The 12,223-nt window shown below is 39.7% G+C and overlaps 1 protein-coding gene across 2 annotated transcripts in view; it reads right to left on the bottom strand.

Moving 5' to 3' along the window:
* Positions 1–787: 787 nt before the first annotated feature.
* The window catches only part of capzb (capping actin protein of muscle Z-line subunit beta), a 13,112-nt gene continuing 1,676 nt past the window's right edge, over positions 788–12,223 (bottom strand). Inside the window, exons 2-9 of one of the 2 annotated variants that reach the window (XM_034139617.1) lie at positions 8,033–8,122; positions 6,216–6,337; positions 6,000–6,113; positions 5,773–5,914; positions 4,936–5,052; positions 4,788–4,853; positions 4,472–4,548; positions 788–1,869 (exon numbers count right to left, since the gene is read on the bottom strand). In XM_034139617.1, the coding sequence (XP_033995508.1) occupies positions 1,782–1,869; positions 4,472–4,548; positions 4,788–4,853; positions 4,936–5,052; positions 5,773–5,914; positions 6,000–6,113; positions 6,216–6,337; positions 8,033–8,122 (816 nt within the window). In that variant the 3' untranslated portion in view covers positions 788–1,781. Of the gene's footprint in view, positions 1,870–3,551; positions 3,661–4,471; positions 4,549–4,787; positions 4,854–4,935; positions 5,053–5,772; positions 5,915–5,999; positions 6,114–6,215; positions 6,338–8,032; positions 8,123–12,223 lie in introns of those variants that run through there. The other variant, XM_034139618.1, reaches the window with a different exon arrangement.

The following is a 12,223-nucleotide window of genomic DNA, read 5'->3' as shown; positions in this document are numbered from 1 at the left end:
CTGAGGAGGCATACTCTTTAAAGACACAGTGACACCTAGTGGCATAAATAAATCAGGTGCTAGAGATGGCTTTATCACGAGATGAGTTTTACAAATGTTTCCACAAGTGACCCAGAGTGCTTCTCTATACCAGTCAAGTATTGTTACACGGGCTGTCGTTGTGAGCATGTTGCCATGTCAGTTTCACATTTGAGTCCTTTATTACAGCGCCAAAGACCTGCAGGCTTCACTGTAGACTCGTTTAACTCCACCAATCTGAAAAATGCAGTATCGATCTATTACAGAAACGTATTTTTCTTCTACTAAATTTTAATGTTGTTATATGGACATTTTGAGGAGCATCATTATTAACAGTATTTACCAACAGTTATAACTTCTGTGCATTTTGAAAATAACTATATCATAAATGCTAACAAGTTAAGCGTTATCTACCTCAATATCAGTGTTTGCAGTGGTAATGTTCTTTGTTGATAGAAGCACATATTTTGTCTAACCATTTGCATATAGGCTACCATCAAGTGTCCTGTAGTAAATAAAACATGTGTACGCCTACTGTTATAGTGATGGTCTACCGACAGATGCAGATCAAAATGACTCTACTTTAAAAAATGTACACATTCACTGGGCAAAATAAGAAAACTAATTCACTTGAGGTTACATGTTAAATACAGCATTATTATTATTATGAAACAAAACTGATTTTTTTTCTCCCTACTTTAACAGCAATTTAAAGCCTTTAACTGCCGATACCTTTCAACAAGAAAAATAAAACAAATAATAGCAAGAGTAGCTTTTTACTGTTTTTATTGTTGCTGGAGGCTCTAATACAATATGAATCATAAGCTTTACAAAATAAAAACAAAACAAAAATACAACAAAAAAGATTCCCCTCCAAAATGGAAACAGTCAAAGGTTTCCACTGAGACACAAAGACAAACTGTGACCCCCAACAAAGACATAGTACTGTAGGTGAGGAGAGAAAAGTTGAACAGAGGGGGGGCTGACTGTCATGTTATACACAGTGTAGGGGGGGTTGGGTTGACATGTGGGTGTAATCACCCGGTGATTATAACAGTCCATCCCCATGTTTGATAGGTCTACATTTCCACTCACTGCAGCACCACACAGGCTCACATGCATGAGTGGAATTAAAGTAAAAACCTTCTAACATAAACCGAAGGCCGCCCTCGTGTTCACACCATTTACTAAGAAGAATGACAGTAATACGCCAACAGTAATAATTTTATACAAATATATCAGGGGTGTCGTAGACAAAAGTAGGTGCTTGAAATCAATTTGATGTACATAATGACAGCCCCACCGAGCCTACACCACCTACAGCACAGTCTGTGTCCGCTTCCTGGACACGGAGGAAGAGCCGGGCCAAAGTCGTGAGTTTGAAACTGACCGAGGACATATCAGCTGTGAGAACATCAGGGATTATTACAACAATGACCCTCACACTGTAAGATTATCATTAACCGTGGTAATACTATCATTATATTCAGAACGTGGGAGAGAGGAGAGGGGTGAAGAGAGACAGAGGGAGCGTGAGGGACTGGCTTCATGGCAGATGAGATGCATGAAGACAAAAACCAGACAGAAAAACAAAAACAAATAAAAAGCTAAGCATTTTCTCCTTTTTTGTTTTTTCCACAAATAAACAAGAGTGCGGCACTGAAACAGGCGTGGAGGGAGAGACGAAGAGAAACAGAGAAAAGATGGCGGAGATGAGGCGGAGAGTGAGAGAGACAGAAAAAAAAACTAAAACAGTAGCAACTCTAGCTGTTGTGTTTGCGTTTGAGTGCCTCCATCAGGTCGACCTTCAGAGCCTCCTGCTTTGACTTGTCAGCCAGAGTCTGAACACTCCTGTGGGGGGGGGGGGGGGGGGGGGGACAAAGAGAGAAGAGACAGTCAGTGCTAGATCAAACGTGAAAACAGCGAGACTGGAAAAGCTTCTCCAGTGACACCAAAACACAAGTTGAAGAGAAAAAGTGAGGAGCTGAATCTATAAGTTAGACAACACGTCCCAACTCCTTCTCTGTGGAGACAAATATGTATTATCACACACTGAATGCATACACACTGCACACATGGGGCATTAGTGTCAGGCACATAATAAACAGTTGCAGTTATTTTCCATCATGCAGTTAAACCGTGTGCTTTACCTGTCTGCACTGTCTTAAAGCAGGATTCATTATACTTCACATTATGCACTTTGTTGAACTCTGAGGTATCTGAAGATGCATAACCATCTGAGATTATAAACAAGGTGCCTGCAGGTTTCAATAAGTGACATTTAAAGACCGTTTTAGGACCACCTAGAATTTGTAATCTGCGTGTGTACAGGCAGAACATTTGTATATGTATAGGATGTTGAAACAAAATAGGAATATATACACAATGAATATATTAAAGTTAGGCTCTGTCCCTCAGTTTCCGTTCATCTATTGAAGCTCATTTACAATGAAAAGGTGTAAAGCTGTTGAACAGAGGGTGGAGAACACCTATGCCAATCGGATTTCTCTGTGATGAGTTTTTTCACTCACAAACACTTTATAAATGTGTTTTACTTTGATAGGCAAACATTCTCCTCACAGAATAAACAACATTTGAGAAAACCTTATAAGGCCAATAGACAGCCGAACAGCAGCGTTGGTGACGGCTTTGAATACTCTGACATGGTTAGTGTGTCGCTCCCTCTCGGCGATTGTTTGTTAGACTTAAAGGTAAACAAACAAAACCTGCACAACATGCCGTCACAGCTGCTAAACACTCCGAGGAGCATGCAGCAAAGTCCTGCACACGCACATTCACATACAATAACAAAATGTTTTACCTCCAGCTTGTTGTAGATAAAATGTGTATATACATCTCAACAATCTACCGTCCAACATACTTTTTTTTCATGGGAATCTAAACATTAGTATTATGAAGTCGTTTTAAAAAAACAAAAAAGGAACAGATGGGTCTCACCAATTCACATCGGAAATCAGAATGCTTTTACAAATATCCTAGGGGTCATAGTGATAGGAAATTGAATTTGCCAAAAAAGTTAATTCTGTGTTTAAAAAAGGCAGAGTTGTGATATTCCTCAGGAAATTAAAGTCCTTAAGGTCCTTGGGAAGCTTTCAAAATGTTTTCTATCAGGTTTTTGTGGCTAGTTTTGTTTAATGCTGGGGTACGTAATAGAGTCGGCCTTTTGCTCCTAAAAGAAAGATATCTATACTTCTGTAATTAGATAGACTTCTCTTTTTATTAGAGAACGTTCCGGATGAGAGAAGCAGGAGAAGAGTTCAGATATTAATTGAGTTAGAAAGTAATCCCCTTTGGTGTTATCATGATTGATTAGAATGAGCAGTTTTGATTGTAAGAAAAGTCTAAAATACTGTATTATTTTAACTTTGCTCGCTTCCTTCCTTTAAGTACAGTGGGACATCTGAGAGAGGCGCAGCAAGTGATGAGAAACATGGTCTCTTTTTCCTGTGTTTGACTTACCAGTATACAATGATACACACACAAACACACACATACACACTTCTCCATGCCAGGTTGTACCTCTGAACCTAGTCAATGAAGATCTGACGCTGAGTGAGGACCTGCGACAGCTCCTTCTGGAGCTGCCGGTACTTTTGGTTATCGGGCAAAGACTCAATAGATCTGGAGCACAGAGGAGAGACAGCAGGAGAGGAGAGGAGACAGAGTGAGAGACAGGGGGAGAGACAGGGGGACAGACAGGGAGAAGAATGGAGGCAAAATGTGGGAGAGAAGACATAAGAAAAATGAAATCATAGGAGAGGTTGAAGAGATGGCTAGGGGAGAGTGGAGGTGGGGAGAATACAGAAAAATATGCAGTGGTGGACAAAATACTCAGATCAGTTACTGACAGCGTTTAAAGTTAACAATGAAATATGATTAATCAAATTAATATGGAAATGCAGCAACGCTCTGTTACTCTGGTATTTAATCATTATCATTGATGCTTCTATGTGTTCACCACTTTAATGTTGCAGCTAGTAAACTTGTATTTTACTATATACTGTTGGGTCATTTATGAATTTTAGCAAGTGGTCAATTATCAAACATAATTTTTGCATAAATAATATGCATCTAAAGCTTTAAGGTAACTCAAGTTATCAAATAAATATAATAGAGTAAAAAGGTAAAATATTTGCCTCAGGGAAGTGGTGACGTGTAAGTGTAACGTTACAAACTTAAAATCGTAATTTATGAATGGTACTAACTTACTGTCCACCATTAAAGAAAAGCAACTGAGAAGAGTAATAAATCAAATAAATGATCAGATAAGAAATGACAGAAATGTCTGTTGAACAAGCCGACAGACGGAGACTCAGAAGTAAACCAACTCCGGTAGAAGAAGACGAACAGAGTCTCTGCAGAACCGCTGACTGAGGCGCTGTAAAATGAGAGGGGGGGGGTTTATTCATCCAAACTACTCGTGTGCTGTTACCTTAGGCCATTGACGATGTCCTTGGTCTTGCCAAAGTAGATTTCATTCAGTGTGGAGCGAATCTTGTTCTCCATATCCTGAAACAAGAATTAAAACATTCTAGCTATCAGTCTGACTTTTTTCAGTTTACAATGACAACATTTTAAGATAAATGCTTTTTGAAAACAGAAAAAGAATACTCCTTAAAGTGTAATGTTCAGGACATCTATTCTTGAATAATAATAAATTCCACTAATGTCACTGCAGATGAGTAGAATCACTGTTTTAGGTAGGCAGATCAAATTTAAAGAAGCAGGATATCAGCTGTTATTCTGACCTCGACAAGGCGGCCGATGTTGGCGATGTGGGGTGAGGACTCTCCAACTGTCTCGTCTTTTTCCATCTGTGAAAAGATTAAACAAATTGAGTTCATGGATGTCAACAGAAGGCTCGGCAGTGGTTTAACATTCAGCTCAACACCGTACCTGTCTCGTAAGACTGCCGCCCAGGTTCATGGTGCCGGAGCCGGTCTTGGTTGTCTGGAGCCACAGCATGACGGTGGAGGTGAGTTTGTAGTGAGCAGTACGACCGCTGGACTTCTCCTGCTCGCCAACAGACACAACACGCAATGAGACAAACTGCAGTTTCACCCTGCATAGCTCCAAGGTTTAAAGGACCCCCTGTATGTCACTGATTTAAACATCACCTGCAAAACTCACACAGGTTTCTGTCTTTGCATGTTCAGACTTACTATACTAAAACAGAGAGACTCGGAGGAGCCTGTTATCATTTGGTTAAGGTAAACTGACAAAATATGTTTGACAACAAACTTTTCCATGACTAAGAAGAAACGATGACGAGACGGCACCAGCGTCATTAAACAAGAACGGTGCTTTATCAACATGGAGTATCGTTTGCAGAAAACTAGTTTAAATAACTAAAGTTTCTGTTTCAGACAAACACACTGTGCTGCGGCACGGATTCTGTATCCGCCCGTGTCTCGGTCCTAAATCCTGACTATTGGCTCCGTTATGCATAAGGTTTGCCAGTTGGGTCCGGTTCTGGTGTCTTATTTACACATACGCAGTTGCACATTTGGCCCTACAAATTGGCTCTAAAAGCGGGTCGGGTGGTGCGACCTAAAAACAAAAAACTTTACAAAAACATTTAGACTAAAACTATGAAGGATGGAAACAACTTAAATGTGAGTAAAAACCAGAAGGCATTGTTGTCTGAGGAATAAGACTTATACTAAATCAGCTGTCAAAACTAATACTGGAGGAGTTCATATGTCAACCTATTTCATTCCGACTGATTCTCACCTGCACCTCCACCACATGGATGGAGTCCCAGCACCCTTTGATCTTCTTGGATCCATCGCCGGCCTTCTTGATGAGAATAACTCCAGCGAAGCCATGATCCAAGTCCCAGAGGTACACAGAGGACACGCCACCCTCAAAGTACCTGGAAGACACACATGGAGGTCAATAGAGGGAAACGCTGACCGTCTATTAAAAACACCCAATCGGATATCTTCGCTGTCACTCACAGATCTCTGTACTGGTCGAAGGCGTTGTTGGCCTCGACCTCGAGTTTCCTCAGGCGGGCTGAAGGCATAGCACCATCTTCAATGGGAGGTTCATACTTATTACTCCATGGGGATCTGATGTATTAAGAATAACAATACAAAACACATTAAAAGTTGGCTGCCATAGGTCTATTTGTCATGATCTTAATGTGGTTAAAGTGCAGTTATGAACTCGACCTGTAGGAGTCGCCGTCTCTGTTGTAATCACAGAGCAGGTAGTCTTTCCCCACCACTTTGTCCCGGGCAATCTTCAGGGGCTGGTCCACAGAAGAGAGGAGGTCCTCGCACAGACTGGGCACCTGAAAACAAACAACAGAAGAAAAAAATCCCAGAACATCAACACAATGTTTTGGAAAGCAATACATTTCTTCAAAAGTTGGTAAAATATCCCTAATTCTAAGACATTTTATTTAAAAGGTGTTCCGTTAGTCTTGAGTGTAAAGAAGAGACATAAGAGCAAGCTATTTTTTTTCTATTTGCACATCCTGTAAGAAATGCAGACTTGAGGAACAGACAGCAGAAACAAAAGCAGCCTTGAGTTTGGTTTTCTCATTTGGTCAAAGGTGAACTGAAAGCTCTTGTCTTCCTTTCACATACCAGCTGTTTTCAATAAGCAGAGGTTACTCAGTGGAGCTTGAATATAATATCAATTGGAAACATAATATGGAGAGGATGAGGGGGTACAAATTACTTCTCACAGACTGACATGGACTCCCCTCTCCATGTCCTCCGGCATCAGAGTACTGACACAAAGGAGGCCCTGTTTCCCCAAAAATCCCCCACACCCCCGAACAGTCACACACCTGGCAGCCCAGACTGGGTGAAACAAGGTAAGGAGGGGGGGACAAACCCCTTTGGTAAGGTGTGAGGTAAGAGAGAAAATGGAGAAGAGAGGAGGAGTCAAAGAGATGTGAGACAAACAGGAAAGAAAGAGGTGATTTCAGGTGAGTCACACCAGGAAGAGTTTGAGCAGAGGTGCCTGGCAGTGGAGGTGATTGACAGCTCTGATAATAATCGCTAACAACCAGACACAGTGTAATGGGTGAGAAGAGAGCTTATGCCCAGGGGAGAGAGGTTAAATGTGAGGGAAGAGGAAGGTGAGCAGGTGGGGGTCTGGGTGGGAAATAATGCAGATGGTGCCATGCTAACACTGGTAGAAGTGTGATTTGATTTGTGTCTAATTTAGCTTAATTTCTCAGACTCAACTGGCACTGCTTTGTTCAAATTAACAGAACAGGTCAAACAACCTCAAAAGAAAACCAATAAGAGTTTAAATAAAACACCAATTGATGTATAGGCAGAAATGTTACGTCATTCAAGTACACGGAGGATTGAGAAAGAAAAGAAACTTCCACAAAGGCTGAAAAAAGCTTCAGTTACCTTGCATTGTATTACATAACGAACACCAACATAAAAACCCACAGGAGGCTCAATCAAAGACTCTTGTGATGCTACCAAACACACTACAGATCTTACAAACAACAATCCCAGGACAGTAAACCAGGGTATAACTCAAAAAATAAATCAATATCAGTTTGAAGTGAAATCTATATTTGGAATATGTTCACTGCTCTACCTGGCTGTGAGGCGGCTGAACAGTGAAACGTGTATCTGTGCTATCCCCAAAGCCACCATGGAACAAACACAGTCACATGTGTATAAGGTTATTTAGATTTAAAAATAAGAATGACGCCTCTTACAGCTAATAATAAGGTAATATTAGCAGGTAAACTTGAAACTAGAATTTTGTGTTTGTTTTCAAACAAATCACACAAAAATGCTTGACACAACTTTGACTTTAGGATTGCAGTCCATCCATTACAGATCATCTGGGTTTCTTTTGCAGAATGTTGTGAATTGATTAAGATAAACACAACCTGGATCCTTAAATTGATTTTTACACCACCTTCTAATAGTCTAAACCCTGTGTGATGAATGTGTGTTTCATTAGAGGTAATGGAGGTCTGACAGATGAAGCGGAGACGTTAACTCACCAGGTCGATGAGGTCGCTGAGGTTCTTCTCGATCTGCTGAGGAGGCAGACGCCTCATCAGGTCCAGGGCACAGTCGAGCTGCTGGTCGTTCTGAAAACAAGGAGACAACATTCATTACACTGTGCCATCAGGTTATAGTTATTCACAAAAAATAAATTTAAAAGTTTTAGTTTGAATCTCATTTAGAAACCAACATTTTTTGTATTCAACAATGTTAAAGAATAATCTATCAATGATATATCATTACATTTATATGTAATTGCTATGAGAATGATATTATTATCCACACAACAGAACAAAGGAAATGTATAGACATTGCTATCTCTTTGTTCTCACTTAATGCAGGTGTAAAGTTTGTTTTTAAAGACTTAGAAGTCATACCAGCTGAGATCAATTATATTATTAAACATTTAAAAAAACGTTTAACTGTGAGACAGTTCCAGCTTTCATTCCCACCATAGAAATAAAAAGCCAATAGCTGTAATGATGTTAGACAATAAAAAGCCTTTTCATCATAATTAGATAAATGGATTCAGTGTTGTTTTATATAAAAGTACAAACATGAGGCTTAAGAGGACTGTTAGTGAAACCAAATTCCTAATTACAAACTTTTTAGAACAACATCCTTCTTTATGTTTCTATCCCTCATCTGCAACCCATCAAGTAAACACACTCACTTTCATTAACGCAAACCTTTTGTGCTAAAGAGACTTTGAACAATTGGGACTGCTGGAGCTTCATGATATCTTCACATAAACTTAAAAAAATACATATCTTCGTGCAGGATTGTGGAATTTGCACCCCTAAACAAATCATGTAGGATCTATTCATGGCCAGTATAAACAAGAGGAAGGATTAGAGCAAGCAAAACCTGCTTCAATGTTCATACGGACATAGGGTTACTGTTTTGAGACACAATTGAATCATTTGGAATCTATACTTTACAAAAAAAACCTGCTTTTGCTCTTGAAGAGGTTGTGTTGAAATAATAACTTTCACAACGTGCCACTTTCAAAGCAGTCTCCCTCATTATGCACTGTGAAGTTGTATTGTGTAGGAAAATATACGTAAGCATTGGATCATGCCATGGTATTGGTATGCTCCCTATAAAAAAATGATGACTTCAACTCCTTCACGTCTCAAAAACAGCCGAATGATAAATGCCTGCTACATTCTGTATGAGGGTATGAGAGGCGTAGATGTGCAGAGTACATTCACACCCTTGCAGGCTAACTCTGCGAGACTACAGACACAACCCATCCAGCTCAGTAGACTTAAAGGTGGGGTAGGTCATTTTGGAGAAACCAGCTCGAGATCGCTAGAATTTGAGAATACACAGCCGGAAAAAATCTGCCACTTCCTTATAGAGCCCCTCCTCCAACACACACGAACGCGCACATGACCAATGAGGGCACGAGGTAAGTTTGTGCACAGATGGAAGGCTGACAGGCAGGTAGGCCATCCAATCATTTTAGCCGGGCCGGCTAAAATGATTAGTCGTGCTTTTTACAGTAATACGGCTTCCACAGATGACATTTTTGTATGGATTTTTTGTCAAAGCACTTAAGATATTCATTGCTATCGGAATGTTAAGAGCATTCCATGGAATATAACAAAAAGTGTATCTCGAGCCGGTTTCTCAAACTTACCTACCCCACCTTTAACATCATTCATGATTAGTCATGTGAGACATTTAGAGACCAAATTAATTGTCCGCCAGTTAAGTTAATAAATCTACCCTCATGGGGGCGCGCTCATGTGATTGGCTTAGAATTGAGGAGACATCTGATTGGCTATAGATAAAAAAAAATTACAAGTACGAATCGGGTGACCGTCAGGGGAGTCTCAAAAAACCCACACACGAATGCACAGCGATCCATGCACAGAAAGCGGTTTGTGTTTGCAGGTTCAGGGGATTTAAACGGAAAACAAATATGTGAGGATCAAAAATACATATGTAAAACTTTTTTCTGTATTTGGATTTTATTTACATGTATATGAAACGGAACACATTTGTGTGTGCATTGACAAACACAAGTGTGGATCGGGAAATACAAGTGTGAATCCTTTTGTGGATCATGAAATACAATTGTGAATCCTTCTGTGTGCATGTGTGTATTATGAGACTGTTCTGAGCCCATATACAACAGACCATATTCAAATAAGTGATGTCAGTGAGGATATTGTCCATCAGTCAAAGGATGCTCTTTATCGTTCTGAGGCTGTGAGGCGTGTCATGTCATGCCGGAAGGGTGGCACATTAAGCGGCAGATAGATGCTATCAGCTTTTCATGAAGAGTCCTTTTCAATGAGCTGTACTGAGGTTACCTTCTATCAATGAAGCAAACAAGTCAATTAACAATATGTTTTTTAAAGACTCCAATGTTACTGATGCTCTTGGAACAAATGTTTTGTTTTCCTGCTATAAAAACCTGTAATTTCAAGTGGCATTACACTAATTTGTATACATTTATTTTTTGTATGCTTTAACTAATAATAAAAAAATCCATACAGTGTTTTTTAGAATTGATACAGTCTCACAAAACATAATATCGCAATACTAAAGTGCACCAATATTTTCTTAGACCCCTAATGCTGATCTGAATCAAACAAATCCTGACTAATTTGATCTCTGCTACGGTGTAGTTACTTGATGGTGGTCATGAAACATAAAACATGGATTAAATCAATGTGGGAACCGAGGGTAAAGGCACTGTAAGCATGTGTACCATCCCCCACCAAACTAACCACAAAATATACAGCCTGAGACTGACGGAGACAACTCCTTTTGTGTTTATCTGTCTTAGTTGTTTACTGAGGGTTGTTTTGTTATACTAAGTCACTCAACACATGTTGGATAAAATGGTCCTCAATAAACTACAGTTTGTAAAGCAGGACCAGTCTTTAACTCTTTCAGATTAATGTTCATGTATATTGAATCCAGTAGAAAACATTCCTTCAAAAAAGTAATCCCTTTAACTGTGATGGTTTCTTTGTTGTGCAGCAGTTTTAAGATAAATACATGTAAAATAGTTTTCTTTTCTTAAGAAAGGCAAGTTAATGAGTAAATGAAAAATGACAGTGGCAAAAAGGCACATAAGAGAGAGGACTGCATAGCAAGGCCTTCCCTGGGGGTTTCTCTCAAAAATATGCACTGAGCAACCGGATATAAGTGAGCAGGGGAGGACAGACCAGCCAGGACATGAAACTCTGGGGAATGTGTAAGAAGATGTAGGAAGTTGAGAGATAGTAGAGGGACAACACTTGTTTTTCATCTAACCCTGGTCTATAACTGGTTCTTCCACAATCATTATCAGACAATAACATTAAAGTCACTTCTTCTGTAGTGTTACTCAGCAGACTGTGGGTAAAAGCCTGCCATTTCTTACACAGCCTTGTCTACTTTGCAAAGGCCCCAACACAGCATTCTGTGCTTAGCAACGCCTAAGACAACTGTGAATGGTTTCAAGAAGTACATTTAAGCAAGGGCTTTTTTTTATTACAAGAATGACAATATTTAGAGCCCGCCCTGACACAGCACCGTGGAGATAGGTCTGGCTATGTAAGACTTAAAGATAACTACAAAATATTACAATACCTACATTTTAGTTAAAGGTGGGGTAGGTAAGTTTGAGAAACCGGCTCGAGATCGCTAGAATTTGAAAATACACAACCGGAGAAAATCTGCCACTTCCTTATAGAGCCCCTCCTCCAACACACACGAACATGACCAATGAGGGCACGAGATAAGTTTGTGCACAGATGGAAGGCTGACAGGCAGGTAGGCAATCCAGTTATTTTAGCCAGGCCGGCTAAAATAATTGGTCGTGCTTTTTACAGTATTACGGCTTCCACAGATGACATTTTTTTATGGATTTTTTGTCAAAGCACTTAAGATATTCATTGCTATCGGGATGTTAAGAGCATTCCATGGAATATAACAAAAGGGGAACTCGAGCCGGTTTCTCAAACTTACCTACCCCACCTTTAATGTTGGTGTTGTATAAGTAGCCCAACTTACATTCTAAAAACATTCAACACGTTATTACAAACGTTACTATGGGTATGAAAGCCCAGAGTTAAAATCCTGACATTTTAAATAATTGTTTTCTTCCATAAGAGACAAACAAACACTGAATGAATGAAGAAATATGAATATATAACATTTTGTTTTGGGAATTAGTCAGAATT

Source organism: Trematomus bernacchii, unplaced genomic scaffold (assembly GCF_902827165.1).
Source record: "Trematomus bernacchii unplaced genomic scaffold, fTreBer1.1, whole genome shotgun sequence".
NCBI classification, from domain to species: Eukaryota; Metazoa; Chordata; class Actinopteri; order Perciformes; family Nototheniidae; genus Trematomus; species Trematomus bernacchii.
The sequence above is the reverse complement of the archived record's forward strand: the minus strand, read 5'-3'. Positions and strand labels throughout refer to the sequence as shown.